Below are 18826 nucleotides of genomic sequence, written 5' to 3' on the forward strand. Positions count from 1 at the left end.
ATCCAGAAGTTCTCCACAGGGACAGTGGCTCCATTCAGGCTGCTGGACTGATTCCACAGAGGAGGGTGTCACATCTGAGTTTAGCTCACTGAGGACGGGAACCACAGCTGACTGACCTCATGAAATCATTACATGTTCTCCATCCATATGACTTCTCCTGGCTGCAGTTTCTTCGCAGTGTGATGAGCATCATAAACAGCTAATACTTAAAGTCCATTAAGGTTGTCAGTTTAATGTATTTAATTGACTTGGATTATGGTCTTTTAAAACATACTGTATAATCAATGGATTTTATTTAACATTAAACTTGAATCAACAAGATAATAGAACATACCTCATTAAAAGACATTTTCTTCAACTGTTGAATATATACGTTAACCCTCCTGTTATGTTGCGGGTCAAATTTACCCACGAACATTATTGCTGTACATCAGAAACGAACATAAGAGGAGGGTTAAATAGTTGGACTGCTGCAACTTAAATGGGTCAAAGAAATTTAAAGTTGTTGAAGGAATAAATTAATTGAAACTGGTATATATTTGGAATATGGCAGTCATAACTTCTCAGGGAGATATAAATAAAATTGTTTTTCCAATGAAATTCTACGTTTTTGCCGTTTTTTTCCATCAGGGGCAAGAATGCTGGGCAGAACTGATAGGAAGATAGATGGAGCTAAATACGCAACAATCCTGATATGAAAACTTTAAGAGTCTGCAAATAATTTGAAACACAGAACAAGGTTGACCTTCCAACAGGTCAACGACCCTAAGCCCGTAAACGACATCAACAAAAGTCACAGTGTAACAATGTTAGATCAAAATGTAATCATGTTCTAGAATGGTCCAGTCAAAGTCCAGACCGAAATCCAATTGAGAATCTGTGGCCGGACTTCAATGTTACTCCGATACTTGGATTGAGATTCTTCTTGATGGATACTCCCAATCCAATCTCAGCTTGAGGTATTTTGATGGGAAGAATGGGCAAAAAAATAAAATAAAATCAGTCCCTAGACCTGCAAAGTTGTTAGAGACAACCCCCAAAAGATTTATTTCAGGTGTTTTTATTTGCTTACATTTGAAAATTGTCCAAAACAAGCCTCCCTAGGGTAAATTACAGCGAACAATTTAAGCAAGCGCAAAATGTATTTCTATACAACATACAAATTTAATAAAATATAATCACCCTCTGTTCACACACGTTTTTATGTGTGAATGGACATTTATGTGACTGTAAGTGAACTACTTCTTATTCTTATGAATAAGCAACCCTTTCACCACTGTCACAGCAGAAAGGCACATGACACAAGCTGTTCACTGAATCAACACTAATACAATAACAATCAGTGTAGCTCTCATAAATGCACTGTCAAACAAATGAGGTTGTGTAATGAGTCATGAGTGCTATACGACCAACGGTCATTTTATTGACAAAAAACTGAATGAACGCAGTAGTGTTACCTCCCACAGTTTATGTAAACAATGTCATTGTTTTCTTTCCATAATTTCAGAGATGACTCAGTTTATCTTTGCAGAGATGTTCCACAAAGTAGCTGCACCAGCCAGCTGTGAGCAGTCCATAAAAAAAAAAAAGAAGTTCTGGTTCAGCCATCAGCAGGGGGTTAAATGTATAGGCGGAGGGGGCATAAGACAGCTGCGTTTCTGAGCCATTTCTGGAAATATGCAGATATCTAAAACCCGCCTGAGGAAACATAACATTCAAAGAAAGTGCCAGAAATAAATGCAACACAATCAGACCTTTGTGTGAGCAACCTCATGGGGGGAGTTCACTTAGCTGCTGCTCAAGAACATCTGTGAAATCAAGTTTGCTTAAATAGGAGGAGGTACGTGAGATTTCAGCCCTCGTCTGGAGCAACAGCTATGCTTTTGTAGTTGTAATTTCGGGGCTGCAGAATTTTGAGTTTGAAATGAGCTGTGAAAGAATCAACCAAAGGCATAATCACGCCCTCTAGTGCATCTTGTTTGTATTACAAAGAAAAAGGCCAAATCTATTTCATGGTGGACGTTTAAATTTTACACCCATTCAATAAATAATAACCTTCATTAAGGTCCTAAATAATCATTACGGATATTTTCCCATAGTCAAAGCGCTCCTACATTTTATATCTTTATAAAAAAAATATATCCCAAGGATTTAACCTACTTCACCTTGTAACAAAAATGTTTAGTAATATATGTGCAGTGCCTTAAATGGGATGAACATGCTTTATAACCCTTCAGTGGACATGGATTTAAACATTTCTGCAATGAACAATGGGCAGAAGTCCCTATGGTTGTATACAATTAGTCATCACAAATGATTAATGGCATTTAGGTTTAGGGAGGGACTTTTTCCATATAGGACCAAGTTGTTCAAGATCCCCCTTTTAATTTATGGAATTATTTGCAGCCTTTTGTATTAAATTATATTTTCTTTGATATAAAGAATTATTTAAAACATTTAAGTGTGACAAAATAGAATAATAGGAAATCTTGAATGGGGTCAAACACATTTTCACAGCACTGTATAAAAATTATAGCCCAATACAGCCTGCTCATGGGAATATTTAACTATGTAAAACCTCTCAGCAATTTCCCACAAATGAAGGTCAGGCAGACAATTCAAGAGGTATCAAACTATATTTATTGTACACTGAACAGGGACAAATAATGTACAAATGAGGAAGAAAAGCCAATGTCCCTACTTGCTCTTAAAAGTTACATTTAGAACATCGGAGGACATTCTCAAGGTAACAAAAAAAACAATCCCAGTAATAAACAATAAGCAGCTAACAAAAAAAAAAAGGATTATGAACTTTTTACAAACCTATTCAAAAAAAATTGTCAAGACAGTTTGCATGTATACAAATGCGCCTGTAATGGACCAAAAAGGTGAGCTGGTTTTCCACTCTGAAAGTTTAGTTACATGTGACAAAGTCAATTTACAAGTGAAGGAAACGGTTTTCCCTACGTACGACTAAGGAACCAACAATGTACAGTAACTTATACATCTAAAAACCTTAGAGATCCACATTTTTGGTCCTGCAAACCATACAACACCATTTAGATTGGCTTTAAATATAATATGGATACTTAACCCTTTGCTGCACAAGATTTTCTCCTGTTTATGTTAAATATGTTACATGGTTGTAAAAATGCTATCAGACATCGGAATCAGCCTCAAGCAGAGGAGAATTTCACACAATATCTTAACCAGTATGTCAATTAAAACATTTGAACCCGTTTTAAGTCTAAATGCTTATAAATTGAGAGACAGAATAAGGCTTATGATTCAAGAGTTTTGAGCACATCTTGTCACACAATCCCTCCATTTACAAGATGTCCGATCTGAGGTAAGCCCCAGCTTCAGACAAATAGTTCATTTAGGAGAATAAAACACTTTTAAAAGGGCTCCTCTGCATTATTTCAGACTTAGGATTGCCCTGCCCCCCAACCCCCGAATGTCTGACAAAAAACATGAGCCTGGCATTGAGCCAAGCACAGAAAAGGAAACAAACAAAAACAAAACAAAAACTTAACTTGTAGAAATAAACAATACAACATGAACAAAATCTGATGTTACACCAATAGTCCAAATGCCACTTAGTAGACTCCTCCTGTTTGTTGCTGAAATACATCAATAGTGTCCTCATCTTCCATCTCCAGCTGCAACAAAAAGCATTTAGTCATAAAACGAAGCACGCACAAGGACATACAAATCGGTTCAAATAAACAAGTTTGAGGGAAGTTCAAAATTCTTAGAATAGCTGAAATCTTCATACACATAAATGCATCCAGAACAGTGTGCGTTTTATTCCAAAGCAAAGAGAATTGCATATTTTTCCCCCTCAGTTTCCACAGAAAGCAAGGAAAAAGAGATTAAGTTACTCAAAAATAAAAAATAGAAAAAATAAATAAAAAGCTGTTGACATGATCTTTTAAAAACTCAAAAATGTAACTTGAAAACAACGTTGAAGTGAAATACCATTTTGCTGCGTCAGTACTTCTATTGGGGGCCACTTCACACATTGTTTTAAGGGTCAACCAATCAGTCAAGTGTATTTGCATAGCACATTTCAGCAACAAGGCAGTTCAAAGTACTTTACATCAGAAAAACACAGAAAATACAGTCACAGAAGACGCAGTCAACAATTGAAACAACAGTTTGTCCGGTGGCAGTATTATACATCAGAATGTTTATCAATGTTTCATTTATAATGTTTCAAAAGCAACTTTAACTTTAAATGTGCATTTCTAACTGTCAGAAGTGTTTTCACAGTAATCTTGTTTAAAGTTTGATCAATGAAAGCAAAGCAACCTTCACTGAATGCTTGCAAATATTAAAAAGTTTGCTGTCGGCTTTACCATTAATAAATTACATTCAGTCTGCAACAATCCATTTTGCATATTTTACATATAATCCAACAAGCTGTGATAAAACTGATAAGTGTGATGAAACAGTAATGATGATTCTAAATGTTTCTATTGTCACATGGCTACTTTCATCTTCAGCTCACCTTTTTTAATCTAGCTATGAAAGTTACAATGAGATTTTCCAAATGCTTGGAGTATATATTGGGATGTGTGAAGAGGTGGCAATTGCTTTTATGATCAACTGCTGAACACTGATTGACTGCTCGCCATTTCTGAGCCGGAGAGCAGAAAGGTGTGGAGGGTAGAAGGAGTTTGCACTAAATTTTAGGCAGCGCTTACGGCAGACGAGCATACTGCATCGCCACTGTAAAGTAAGTGAGGGGACGTGAGGGGTCGCTGGAGTGTTCCGGCCCTGTGGCCGGGGTCCGCTTCAGTTCCACTGCAGGAACGGGGCCCTCAACATCAGAGACTCCCTCACACCGACTGAATGAACAAAACTCTACCGAAATATCAAAAGGAGAAGCACCAGACTGACACAGCTCTCTGCCTCGAGGTGTTAAAATGCTGCCAACATAGTGCACTTCATATTGTGTTTTTATGCGTTTGTTTTATCCATGCAACACAGAAATGCCTTCTCTGGTTGTAGGCTATTAGCTGTACAACGCAATAACGATTTTACCAATTTGATTTAATACTAAAGCAGAGAATTTTGAGTTTGGAAAATGCCTCAATTACTATATAAAAAAAAAAGTCAGTGAAGTTACACAAATCCAGGGTGTGTATTAACCAACCAGCAGGGGATCTCTAGCAGTCTTTAGTACAAAGCTCATTTACATTGTCAGCAGTTAATAACAATCAACCCTGATCGCTCCAAGGGTCTCCAGATTCCTGCTGACTAATGCTTTGCGCCCAGTCCAATAGAAACCCCTCTCCCTTCTTTGCTTTATCATCACATCAACCAGCTGACTGGAAAGGAGCGCACCCGAGAGCTCCACATCATTAAACTACCTAAACCTCCGCTTCAACATTATATTATGTACCGGCGCTCAGGTTGTGTTTACTTAAAGTCAAACACATAATTATATAAAAATGCTTACATTTATTTGTTTTTATCATGACCATTAAAGATACTAAGGATGTTTTACTTTGATATGAAAAATTGAAATTTATAACCAAGACTTGGAAAAATATTGACATAAAATAAAGAAAACATAAGTATGAAAAACTAAATGTGTACTACCCACCTTCCTTTTTTCCTCTCATTTTCTTCCTCCTCCAACCCTAGTATTATTTCTGTCTTTCATATCATTTTTTAGGTCACTTCTCCCTTCTTCTATTTTCTACATCTTCTACATCTCAAATAATTGTTTCCCTGTTTGCATCTTTAAAAATCTCCCCCTTTCGAATTCCTTCCATGTTTCCTGTAAAAGCTTACCTCTTCCTGAAAGCATACGTCATAAATTCTTAGGGAATTTCCACATTGCATATTTTAAAATATATAAAAAAGGGCGTAAATATAAAAATGGTTCCTCAAGACAAGAAATGGCAAAATATCACCCAGAGCTTCCCTACTCTCAAAGTTATTTTGTATGCTTTAAGGAGCATCCAAACATCTGGAGGCCCAAAAGGCAAACTGAAATATTTAACCTTGCTTTCACCACAGTGTGCGATGTTGTGCTTTACCAACCTGTGCAGGTGTGTCTGTTTCATTGATTGGCTGTCCATCAAACCTAAACCTTATCTGACGAATTGAAAGCCCCTGTGAAAGACAAAAACAACTCAAAATCAAAACTGAAACCAGCTGTTTTGATGTAAAGTCTGAATTTATATATACATTAAAAAAAAAACACTTCTGGAAAGAAACCAGGTGTATTTCAGTGTAAAGGGGGCTGAGCTTGCCTGTCTTTCGCAGTACGCCTTCATGAGTTTGCTGAGCGGAGTGTGCCTCTTGATCTTGAACTGGACCACTGATCCATCCTGACCCGCTACCTTCAGGTTGATGTGGTCGTTCTCCGTCTTCACTCCTTCCTGCAACAAAATTACTCATCCTCATCATCACGAACTCAAGAAGCGGACTAGCCGGGAGCGACTAGCTAGAGCCAATTTTGCCAGATTTCAGCACTGAGGGAAGGTTTCACACATCCATGCCGCTTTCTGTTCATCCAGGGGGTTAGCTTAGCATGCTAGCCCATGCTGAAAACTGGCGCAGAGAGCCACAATGGCGCAAACGCTCAGGGAAAACGCAAATGATTTACCCCCTAACCATCCCGCATGCTAGTATTTAAGAATATAAATTATTTTAAATGCAGCCCAATAAGTAAAACTACAGTTAACTTATCAAAAATATTAAATTCAAGCGTAATGTGCGCACAAACCCAGAATATCCGCAAACCTTTGTTTTCCCCGTCTGCCCGCTTAAACACGGTTACCGCAGCCTTTAGCGCAAACTTACTGCGGTAATTATTAGCATTAAACACTGAACCAGGACGCGGCTTTCCGCGACAGAACCCCGGTACCAACCTTTGGCTTCTCCTCAGACATGCTGCTACTTTCTCCGGTGCCTGGAACAAACGTGGAGCCTGGTCTCGGTACTGCTGAGGCGGGTTGTTCTCACCTCCTACGGCCCGGCTATTTCGTCTGGAGCAAGAGCGCGCACCGGACAGAACTTTAAAATCTGATTCGACCAAACGGGATCACGTGTTCCCAAACTTCACGGGGCCGCGGACACGTGAACGCGTACAGAAATTTTGCGCACTCCCGTGAGAGAACTAAGCCGGATATGACGAAATTCAAGACATATCCCGTGTTAACGAAATAAAACTAGCTTCAGCCAGCAGCAGGGATACTTAATCATTAATCCAAAGATGTAATATCGATTTAAATGTGTATGGCAAGCCTGCTCCACACTGTTAAGCTGACGTTTTACTTGCTTAAGAATATGTAATTTAAATGATAATAAAAAATAAAAAAAAATTATTTGGAGGAAAATACAGGTAACCAAATGTTTAGTCACACTGTAATAACAAAACCATTTTTCTCATTGTGTGTTTTAGGTTTGTTAAGTTTACCAACGATGTTTGTATTTGCCAAATGCCAGAAATATTACATTTCCATTTTTTCAAAGAGCATTTTTTAAAAATTACAATAACAACATACATTTCCTGGATATTAAGTAGACCTCAGTTTTAATCTGTATCCTCTGACAAATTTGGATTTCTTTTCTTGGCCCATTCTCCCTACTGTGTCTGAGTCAGGTTTGTTGGTCTTCTTACTTGAATACAACTTTTTAACTGGCTGATGTCCACTCCAAAATGATACATTTTTTGTCTTTCTTTTTCTACCACCATAAAATCAGGCTAAAGTACCCAAACATTGTACTTGTGCAAAGGTAGCACTACTTCAATATATTTTGACTCAAATGGATGTAAAATTAGTTATTCACAAAATTATTTAAGAGTAAAATGTATTATTTTGCACTGCAGTACTGAGTAACTGACCATCACTGATTAAATATTTTACAATGATGTCATCAGAAAGACAAAAATGATAAAGTTATGTGCAAGTTCTGGTATTTTGTGAGGCCAAAATTAAAAACTTAGTACAAACTTGAAAAAAAATGCATTCAGGTTGGAATTAGGGTTGGAAAAGGGGCTGGAAAAGTCTGTGAAGCTATGTACTAGTAAACTTTAGTGTTTCATCCTTCCTTCTGATGACGAGATGATGATTTGATTTTTCAGCAGAACTTGATACCTATCCACACAACCAAACGTAGTAATAGATGCTTTAATAACCTCGTTGTGCTTGATCTCAGCTAAGCCAGGTAGAAAATCTGTGGGGCATCGTGGCTCGTATCAGAGGATGAGAGAAACCAGAGATAACAACAAAGGCAGACTGCTATGAAAGAAACCCGGACTTCCTTAATACCTCAGCAGTGCAACAGGTTGATCGCCTCCATGCTACACTGCATTAATCCAGTAATGTGTGCAAAAGGAGGTCTGAATAACTACTAAGTACATATACTGTACAGTGGATGGACATACTATTCAGTAGGCCACCATTTTTGATTAAAATAATCTTTTTTTTTAAACAGAGAAATGAACTTTAATGAATACATACGTAGAACAAAGCAGAGCAAACAATTGTTTATTGTTTTTATTTTCAAATGCATTATTACCTACACAGAGATCTGATGAATCACGTCATTAAAAGACTTTTAAGACTAATCTAATAAAGTTTAAAATCAGACAAAATCAAAACCTGTTAGAGGCCCTTTAGCTCAGACCACAGTCATGTTGATGCAGAATGAAAGCATAGCTGTTACAACACTGCAATGCCTGTAAAATCCTTCAGTATCGATGTTTTAGCTTATCTTGGGTGACAACACTGTGCCTTACAGCTTGTTTTACACGTGCACAGAAAAGCATATTAGTTGAACAATCCTTTTAATCAGACATTAGGGGGCCTTTGTTTGTGAAACAAGTGTTAAGTAAAGACAAGGTTTTTATTTTTAGCTCGGTCACAATGAAATTAATCTGGAAGATCACAGTTTATCAATAGGTACTCATGACTGCATCTCATTGTTACTGGCATCAAAAAGATCCTCTTCACTGACATTCCTCCTAATGATCATCCATGCGGGCGTAAGGATTTTCCTTCGCTATGCCTATTAAAAATACATGAACAAAGATTGAATTTAGGAAACTGTGCTAACTGCATTAGTTACTTTTACTGTTTAATAATGGCAAATGTGGATTTTATAAAACAGTTTCAGTAACTGGAGAAATGTAGTTCTGCCTTTATCCACTAGATGGAAACATTGACCACTTGAAAAGAAAATAAATTTTTCTTTGTAGTCTTTTCATTATTATCGCTTGTTATTCTTCACTTTCTCTAACTACCTCATCAAATATATTTTTCATGTGCTATTCTTTCTTTTTTAAAAGCAGCACATTACTGAATTGTTATATCCTAAAATCCCTATCTAATATTTCCAAGTTTCATCATCAAAAGAACGGGTCTCACCATATTTCTGTCTTATTTCATCATGCCTCAGCTGGATCTCTGTTTTCCTAAAAGGGGAGAAAATCAAGGACAAACTGTTGAACGGCAGACAACTCGGACAGCTTGGATCTGTTTATTTTCACATCAAATTAATGCGCAACTGAGCTCATGTGCAGAGTATATTTGAAACAAGAAACGTGTACCGTAATTGGTTGAAAATTACTTTAAATCAGATTTTGGCCACATGAAAAGAAAATGATGCAATCTAGACAGAAAGCAGGGATTGATCAGGTTCTTAGCAGACACCTACTCAACAGCCATTCACCTGGCTTTCTGACGGGCCTTCCTCGCTCGGGTCTGTCTCTCCACCTGAGCTTCTTCTCTTTTGCTTCTGAAAAAATATAAAATAAAAATGACTTTTTTGTTTATATGTTCAAAATATTAAATGGTTTAAAGAAGATGTAAAATTCTTATGAGATCCAGTGTCTTTTGAACCATTTCATATTTTGTCAGCTTACATCCAAAAACTTTAATTAATGGGATTTTAAGCAATAGACCACACAAAACAGTGCTTACAGGAAGAAAAAGCTGATATATGTGGCTCCACTTCTTTGAGACTCTCTTACTCTGATACCGACACAATAAGATCCAGTGTAACCAGTGGCTTTCCAAAGTATTCTAATTAGTAAATAGAGTCAGTCTGTGTGTAATTTATCTCAATATAAATGCAAATGTTCTGTGAAAGTCACAGAACATTTATTCTGATGGTTGGAGAACATAATACAAAACAGCACCATAAAACACAGCAAGAAGCGCCAGCTGTGGGTTAGTGCTTCGTCTGTGGAATGAAAAGACAAAACACAAACCATCCATGCCATTTTTTTTTAAATCTGTTTGGGTAATGTGAAGTGGCTTGGGTATCCTCTGATGAGCAGCCCTTACACATCCTTGCTGCATTAACAAAACTTTCTCCTCTCAGGTGACAGGTCGGTGACAGAGCTTTGGAGAAGTTCAAAGCAGTTGGGTTATAAAACAGGCTGCAAACACAGATTTTATTTGTGAAAATAAATTACAACTATCTATATATTACTTTGCTTTGGCGTAAATTCCCAAGTTTGTTGTTCAACATGGTAAAATGTAATAAAGTTCAAACGTTTTGAATACTTTTCAAGGCACCATATTTTAGACTTTTTATTAGTGATGAGTCATCTGAATAAGTGCTCTTGGCTAACAAAAGAGAAGATTATACTAATCCTATCAAGGAATGCTGCAGAACAGGAGGGGGCTTATTGATTTTGACACACACACACACACACACACACACACACACACACACACACACACACACACACACACACACACACACACACACACACACATATATATATATATATATATTTAAGTTCTTCTTTTACAATCCAGGCTCTTTCAATTCAAGAGGCTGAGGCTTAAATGCAACAGTGAGAAAAAGCTCTTTGGAGATAGCGGTGTCAGCCCAGCCTTACAGAATAATAACCCATTGTGTCCCACTCTGCCTCCTCCTTTGGTCATAAACCAGATTCCTCTGCCAGTGTGTTTCATGTGACTCACAGCTTACCCAATCCTCTCACACTTGCAGCAGCAGAAGCAGCAGACGAGAATGGCGATGATGATGACTCCGGCCAGTACCGACATCGTGATGATCAATATCTGGAAGTTGACTGTAAAATTTTAAAAGGCAAAAATGAAAAATGAAATGAATAAAATCCACTCATAAAAAACTTCCAGCAGTGTAAGAATGTGATTGCTGACCTGAGGGTTTATGATCAAGTAGCAGCTTCTACACTAGTCTCAAAGATAAAATGGTTGATTTTAAATTGTCTGAAAAAATAGTAGCAGCTCTTCACAATGTTGCAACATTTTAAACTTATTTTTCTAAAACTGCTGACAAGGTCTTGTAGGCTGAGAATTACACCAGTAACCAAATAATTCTGGAAATTGGTTGCTGACGGAAATCCTCCATTTACGCATGGGGCCCATATAGACTGTAACCTGACTAAAAATGGGTCCCTGACAGGATCATCCATGCCTGACATAATGGCCCAAATTATTCTCTTTAATTTGATTTATTCAAAAAGGATACATTACACATCCAAATAGAAATCTCATGTACTGTATATAAAATGAAATATTGCAATTCTAAATATTTTTCATCCATCAACATTTTATATTTTAAATATTTTAGTTCTCCCAAATGTGAGCTACACTGTATGGAAGGAATGTTTCCATATGTGTACATGAAAATAAAATTACTATAATAAAACTGCACATACCTGATATTTACTCAATATTCTAACTAAAAAATAAACAAAAAAAAACATCACATATACTCGTAAAATATATGTCAAAACACAACAAATATGTGCAAGGCTGACAAACAATCTCATTTTGCTGTCTTACCCCAACACACCCCCCATCGTGCATCATTCAGATGGCAAACGCTGCTGGGGGGCAGGATGTTCTTCACTGGGTAGTCGATGCATTGTTGGTTGGAAGAGCACCACAAGCACTGCAACAGCAAAAGACCCCACAAACACATTCAGTGGTACATGTGGGAGTTCAGTGGATTTTTGAGTCGGTACCGGTGCTATAAAACACACGTAAAACAAAATACAAGCAGATTTTTTTTTTACTATTTGTGGTAAAGAATAAGGTGCAGAAGTAAAAAAAAGTCTGATGTTTATATATATATATATATGTATATATATATATATATATATATATATATATATATATATATACATATATATATATATATATATAAACAAGGTCAAAGAGAGATGAAAATCATTGTCACATAGTGTGATTGTAGAAGTTTATTCTTTTGTACACATTGAGGTACAGAAAAATAAACTCAAATCATTTTGTTTTTAAAAACTCAACCTCAGTCAAGCTGAATTAAACTTGTATATATTTGTTTATTTCATACGTTTAGATTAATTAATATTTGTTATGTGGTTAAAAACACGAAGGATAACCCTTTTGACGTGTACAGTTGAAATTGCGCCCCCTACAGTCAGAGTGCGCAGAATTAGGCGCAAGTCTGGGAATTTTTCAAAAATCCGTAACTAATGTATTTTTTCTTGTTTTTGGCTGGTGATCTTTTTTTAAAATGATTTCATAAAGAAAAAAAAAAGAGAAAAAAGTATCATCGCTGATTTCTGATGAGAAATCGCAATTGCAAAACATCAAGAAAGTGGAAAACTGAGGGGTGGGAAACTTACTGCCACATTCTGCAGACATTCATCACAACTACTGTTGGATTTCAGGCTACAAGGAGCTGAAACAGAGAGAACGATGTATAAAAACCGAAGCACAATAAAACAGAGGCTTGTGAGTGTTCGATCTTGGCACTTGGAGTTTAAAACTCGGACTGAAAAACACGTTGTTGCACTGTTCAATGCAACAAAAGCCCTGTTTAAAAAGCTTATGGGCCAAATCATTATCCAAGTCGCTGATCTTTGTTTTTGCTCAGTATAAATCTAATTTGCTGGTGTCATGTGACAACCTCCTGACCACAACGACCGCACATAAAAAAAAAAAAAAAAAAAAAATCTCACAACAGCCTGAAGAAAACTTACCCGGAGCTGGGGACGGTGTCTGCGCCTCTGCTGCAGCGATGAAAACAATAATGACACAGATGTTAAAAAATAAAGCAAAAGCAGAGGAGGGTGAGGTTGAAAACCCGAACATGGTGCCACCAGTGGGAAGCAGTGGAGAAGAAAAAAAGGCGTTTGTGAAAAGTGAAGGCTGGACGTCTGCTTTACGATTGTGGACGTCATGAGCAGCTGACGCTTCTGTCATGAATCAGTGGCAGAGAGATTAAAATGCTTCATAAGGTTAAAAAAAAAAAAGCTTACTGTCTGGATTTGAACTAGCACTAGGCTTATTTTCCTCAAACTAATAAAAACTTTATTGCACAAAATGAGAACTTTACCCATTTTAATTTCAGGGACCATAATGAACCAATTTCGGGTAAACCGTCGTGACAAAACCCACACGTTTCCAGCTGTTAAAGCAATTAAGTCATTCTGCTGTGTTTGCATGTTTTAATTGCTTATTGGGAAAAATATTGGAGCATAATGTAAAATTTCAGTAAAAATGGTTAATTAACTGTCTAAAGATCATTATGGTGTAACATAACAGTTCTGTCTTTATAGCTGTAGGCCCATCAAGAGTTTGCATGAATAACATTAACATGGCTACAAAGTCCTCCTGTGGAGAGGAAGGAGCTACTTACGTTTAGAAAAACATTTTTGAACTGATTTTGTAATGTTTTTTGTAGAGGCAATGAGTTTAACTGCAGCTTTATAAATTGTCAGTGTTTAAAACATTGGTGAACTACTGGCTCATCTGTTTAACTGGGTTTCTAGAGGAAAATATTCCAGGATCAGTGATTTTATGTTTTCTTTTTTTTGTGTGTGTGTATGCTCCGTCAATGACTCCATGCAATCTACCAGGTTTCCTTAGATAGAAAACTTCTTGACCAGTTTTTGTAATGAACTGAACTTGTCTGTAGGTTTTGGTTACTAGGGTCAATTGGAATGGACTTAACATGGAACCTGTATGATTGAACTGAACTGAATTTTTAAATATATTGTATAGTGCTTTTAAATAACATGGATTGTGATTTGACACTGTATAAACAACTAAATTGAATATGTATGTATCCAAATGTTCTTTTTTTTTTCTTTCTTTTTTTGTAACCTGTCCTTAACTTGCTTGGGACTAGTGGCAGATCAGGAACATTTTTAACTGGGGTGGCCAACAACTGACCAGTACCAGAGCTAGTTTGGAGCACAACATTCATACTTTCCAAATCATTTACTAAAGACAGAACATATGTTCTTGAATAAAAAGAATAAAAAGAGAGTTAATAAAAAGAGTTAATTATCTTTTCCAAGCTAAAAAAAAAAGTATCTGTGAGGGAATAAAAGATGAATCAATATTCAACGTTTTGTTGCCATTTATTCGTTTCTGGTGTTTCCTGTTCAGACACATCCAACATTGTCTCTCAATCATATTGTAAAGGATGAAACCAACACAAAAAAACTATTTCAAATACAATAATTTATTAAAGCATTTTTAAATTCTTATATAAAGCATTTTCAGTTTTTTTTTTTTTTTGCCTCATCAAAACAATCAGAAGTCTCAAAAATACAGTCATCATCAACGGCAAGGTGGCTCGCTCTCTGGTGTGGCCGCCGGCAGCTGACCAGAGTGTCCACTGTTGGTGAAAACGAGCGGGGTGTAATGGAGGACAGTGATCTAATGTGAGGTAAATACTAAGCTCATTATGTCGAGATTATATTACTCTAACCATCAACTATACTGCAGGGTTGGTTGGCATTGACTTAATAATACAAATTTAACAGTCAGAGAAGCCCAAAAACAAAAGGGAGACAATTCATCTGGTCCATGTCAGCATCACTTTCTGTGTCCATACAAGCACAAATTAGACTAACAACTCATTTCAAGCACATTTAGCTTTCTTGTCTCTCAAATCCATTGAGTGTTTTCAATAAATAAATACCACACCCTCACTTGATTGCTGGCATGTCTAAAGGCAAAAACACACAAGCAAACTATGCTCACAAATGCAATGAAATGCTGTCATGCTTTCATTCAATAACACACATTTTGGCTGTTTTCAAACATACATTCAGCTCACATTTGTTCTTCTTCTGGAACAGAAGCGCACATATTATTCTACTTTGTAATTTTCAGTCTTGGTAGAACAAAAGGGTTTTAGACTTTTAATTGGTGTGTCTACCAAAATCACGTTTGATCAGTTTTAGTTCTTTTTTTAACCTGTTAGAGGATTGGATTTGCCTCACGTGTAAATAATCACAAACCAGTTTATATTTTGCTTCTGCAAGGCCACATTTATGCTTTTAAGTAAGGCAGAATGAGGGGACTTAATAAATACCCTGAGGGGATCTCCATTCTGGAGAACATTCATTAGAAAAGGGGCCAAAAACTCTTGGAAAAAACAAACACCAATCTAAAAAATAAAGGTGCTAACTCTGTCAGTGTGCATTTGCCACATAAGTTGTGTGAATTTTTTCTGATTTGGTAATTTAGATGCAAAGGTGTTTCAAATTATACTCAAAGAGCTCAAAATGTTTAAATAAAACCTATGAAGAATAATGCCTGATTTCAGTTTAAAGAATAAGAAAAAACGTGAAATGACCAGTGTAACTCTTTGGAGATTACATGGAAGATCGTGAAGGTCCATGGGGATAAACATTCAGAATCTCTGCCCAAACAGGTGGGAGAAGCATCATGTTTGAATATTATTGGGGGGGATTTCTAAATGGAGTGCGTTAAAGTCAACTCAAAATCTTTGTAGCAAAATCGCAGGTGGTTCCTCTTCTCTCATCTCCATCTCTTCTCCGTGCCGTTGATGCAGCTGAGTAGGTATGGTGTTGGTCTCCAGTAGATCACCGGATCCAGTTGGTTCCATAACTGGACACAGATTTGACACTGCAGCGCTTCTTCACAATCATGTTTATGTACGCTTTCATGATCTTTGTGATCTCTCCGACCTGCCGGAAATGCAGCAAATTAAAGGGGAGTCAACAGCTATGAATGGTTAAAAAAAATAAAGTAACACCACTTGCAAAATCAGTTATATCAATTGAACTTTTTCACATTTTAAAATGAAACTAAATACGGGAAACTCCCGAAGGAAAACAAATTAGTGACTGCAAAAGGAGCAGAGGCTCATCTTGCAATTGGACAATAGTAAAGATATAGCTGGAACAACAAAGGGAATGATTTAGATCAAAGCAAATTACAGTGTTAAAATGGCCTTAGACCCAATTGGGGTCTTTCTAATCTGCAGCAAGACTTAAGAATTACTGTTTAAAGATGAATTAAAACCAAACTACTTGAGTTTGAGTTATTTTCAAACAGGAATCAGCAGGAAGGCTTTCTGTGAAAGGCCAGTTGGAACATACTCCAAAAGACAACATAAATCCATATCCCGCTTCTCAGGTTTTATTCGAAAATAAATGTGAAAATCTGGAACTTTGTTTTTTTTTTTTTTTTTTAGAATAATCAATGAAATCCAATACAGAAAAGTTTGTGTTTGCAATGTGACAAAATGTGAAAAAGTTATGGCACAAAGGCTTCGGCAAGCCAATAAGAAGTTCCAATAAAAATGGTACCTCTGGTGTCTCGAAAAACATTTCCCTCTCATCCACAGTGATCTTGTAGGTGCAGGGCTGTGGAGCCCCAAAGAAGACGATGTGCTCGTACGGGAACGTCTCCAGAGGCTTTGGCTCGCCTCTCTTGTAGACGGACACATTCTCGGCGCTCACACTCAGCCAGAGGTCGTGTGGGAATCCTCCCTCTTTACACTGTGAAGACCCAAGCACAGGTAGACTGATATAAACCTGTCCCAATCTTTCCAGAAGTCATCCGCTTTCTTGTACATCAAAAATTACCTCAACGTCAAACAGCGTGGATCCATATCCCGGCCATTCCTTTATTATGCTCATGTATTTGAGCATGGCCTGGTGCTGGTCCAGACCCTTGAGGTGGGACCACTTCTCCACAATGCTTGCCCTGGTGGCAGACATCTCCTCCTTTATCCACATCTCCAGCATCTGCTCCTCCTCCATGCGCTGCTTCTTCATAGAGCCCGTCTTCAGCCCGCGCCGCAGCGTGCCGTCCAGGAAGCTGGTCCTCCTCCGCTCCAGAGTCTGGCCCGACCCGGAGGCTCCACCCGCCTTGGTGAACTGCAGGATGCGGTTGCGCAGGCGACCCACCGGGTAGACGTTCTCCAGGTTCCACGCTATCCGGGTTTTGTCTCCAAACAGGAACTGCAGGCGCAGAGCGGCGAGGTGTTGCAGTGTCTCTTCACGAGCAGGAAAGTGGCCACGGGTCAAACTCTCATGGGCCTGACAAAAATAGAGAAAAACATATTGTCTTTAACATGAATGTATTTTTATTTTATTTTTTTAGCAATTTTATTCAAATTTCATTGAAATCAGAAAAAAAAACAAACAAACCTGCTCAAACATGAACGCAAACTCCACTCCTTCCTTTGGCATGCTTTCAACATCCAGGAAACAGTAGAGTTTAAAATACAGCCTCCACTGGCCCTCATCCCGAGCCTCCTCACTGCCAGCCAGTCTGGAGAGAGAAAGCCGTAAACCTGTCACTCCCACATCTGGTTTTATCCACTTTTATTACCTCGTCTTCATATCGCTGTCATCCCCAGGACACAGATTTCTGTGTGTCTCTGATTAAAGATAATGTCTGGGGAGAAAAAAAGAAAAAAGTTCACGCATACCTTTCAAATTTAGCCAGAACATCAGCCACGAGCACCCTGCTTTCCACAGCTTTGTCCACAGTATTGTTGTGCTCAAAGAGCGCAAACATGTTTCTGCTGTCCTCCATAGCCAGACCTCTGATCAGCTTCTCCACCACCTGACAAAGAGAAGAAACAGAGTCATATGTTTAACAAAGCAGCTTTCGCCCTTAGTGTCACCACTTGTAAAGATGCGCAAATTATTTTTTTTTCTACATTCAGTACATTTGTTTAAAGTAGGAAAAATCACATTTTAAGATATAAAAGGTAATAAAATTGCTGGTGATTAATTTTTTAAATCTTGAGCAGATCAGTGTCTAGGAACCTTACTTTAGTAATCTACAGCATCATACGTTCCTTGTGTATAAATACGATGTGACACAGGGCCTTAAAGTAATCCATAAAGGGGACGTGTGGTTTAGTTTTTATTTTTGGACTGATGATGTACTGACTTTGTGAAATACCAGCAAAATGTGGATAAACATGTGGTGACTTCTAGCAGGAAACAACCACAACTCATCATTGGGTCTTTGATAAGGGTAACAATCCAAAATATATGGCTAAATCAACACAGGAGTGGTTTAACAAATTAACCTTCACCTCAGTCCCCAGACCTAATCCTTTTAGAAACCTATGGGCAGAGCTTAAGAGAGAAAATGAAAAGAGAACCTAGGAGCCTGGACACTACAGACAGATGGTAAAAAAGAGGAGTGGTCAAGGATTCCTCAATTGTATATTCCAACCTTGTGCACTGAGTTTCAGGAGAAGATTAAGTACTGTCCAGCTGTGGTGTGTATTAACAATCTTCTAAAAATGACTTTTTAAAGTTGGACTTGTTTCGACACAAGGAAAACTAATCAATAAGCAGTGATTGTGGTCTACTTACCTCTCCAGCGGTGGTGTGAGAGTTGATGGAGATCTTGCAGGAGCCTCCTCCGTGGCAGAAGACTGTGGTGGTCATTTCCTGCCTGGTAAGAAGTGCCACGATCTCCTCCTGGGATGGGACAAACTCTCTCATCTTTGTCTTCTTCAGAGACTCCCCGATAAAATGGGCAAACATTTCAATTTCTGTCCCAGGAAACAACTCCTTAATCCT

The 18826-nt window shown here is 37.7% G+C and overlaps 3 protein-coding genes across 4 annotated transcripts in view; all 3 read right to left on the reverse strand.

The window, feature by feature from the left end:
* Window positions 1-2617: 2617 nt before the first annotated feature.
* sumo3b (small ubiquitin like modifier 3b) lies at window positions 2618-7046 on the reverse strand. The gene is made up of 4 exons (XM_014997322.2): window positions 6891-7046; window positions 6270-6398; window positions 6058-6129; window positions 2618-3662 (listed from the first exon to the last, which is right to left on the reverse strand). Exons 1-4 carry the CDS (start codon window positions 6909-6911, stop codon window positions 3600-3602), a joined length of 285 nt encoding a protein of 94 aa, XP_014852808.1. The 5' UTR covers window positions 6912-7046; the 3' UTR covers window positions 2618-3599.
* A 1451-nt stretch (window positions 7047-8497) lies between these two features.
* On the reverse strand, window positions 8498-13150 carry pttg1ipb (PTTG1 interacting protein b). Its single transcript, XM_014997333.2, has 7 exons — window positions 12992-13150; window positions 12635-12690; window positions 11811-11919; window positions 10969-11071; window positions 9697-9762; window positions 9393-9439; window positions 8498-9033 (listed from the first exon to the last, which is right to left on the reverse strand). The coding sequence occupies exons 1-7, from the start codon at window positions 13101-13103 to the stop codon at window positions 8990-8992; spliced, it is 537 nt and encodes a 178-aa protein (XP_014852819.1). The 5' UTR covers window positions 13104-13150; the 3' UTR covers window positions 8498-8989.
* Window positions 13151-14463: 1313 nt separating this feature from the next.
* Window positions 14464-18826, reverse strand: part of myo10l3 (myosin X, like 3) — a 67243-nt gene continuing 62880 nt past the window's right edge. For both annotated transcript variants that reach the window (XM_014997353.2, XM_014997344.2), the window contains exons 36-41: window positions 18617-18824; window positions 17713-17849; window positions 17429-17552; window positions 16862-17317; window positions 16583-16774; window positions 14464-15958 (exon numbers count right to left, since the gene is read on the reverse strand). In XM_014997353.2, the coding sequence (XP_014852839.2) occupies window positions 15854-15958; window positions 16583-16774; window positions 16862-17317; window positions 17429-17552; window positions 17713-17849; window positions 18617-18824 (1222 nt within the window). In that variant the 3' untranslated portion in view covers window positions 14464-15853. The remainder of the gene's footprint in view (window positions 15959-16582; window positions 16775-16861; window positions 17318-17428; window positions 17553-17712; window positions 17850-18616; window positions 18825-18826) is intronic.

Source organism: Poecilia mexicana, unplaced genomic scaffold, assembly GCF_051168715.1.
Source record: "Poecilia mexicana isolate PSO_F unplaced genomic scaffold, ASM5116871v1 scaffold_2, whole genome shotgun sequence".
NCBI lineage: Eukaryota > Metazoa > Chordata > Actinopteri > Cyprinodontiformes > Poeciliidae > Poecilia > Poecilia mexicana.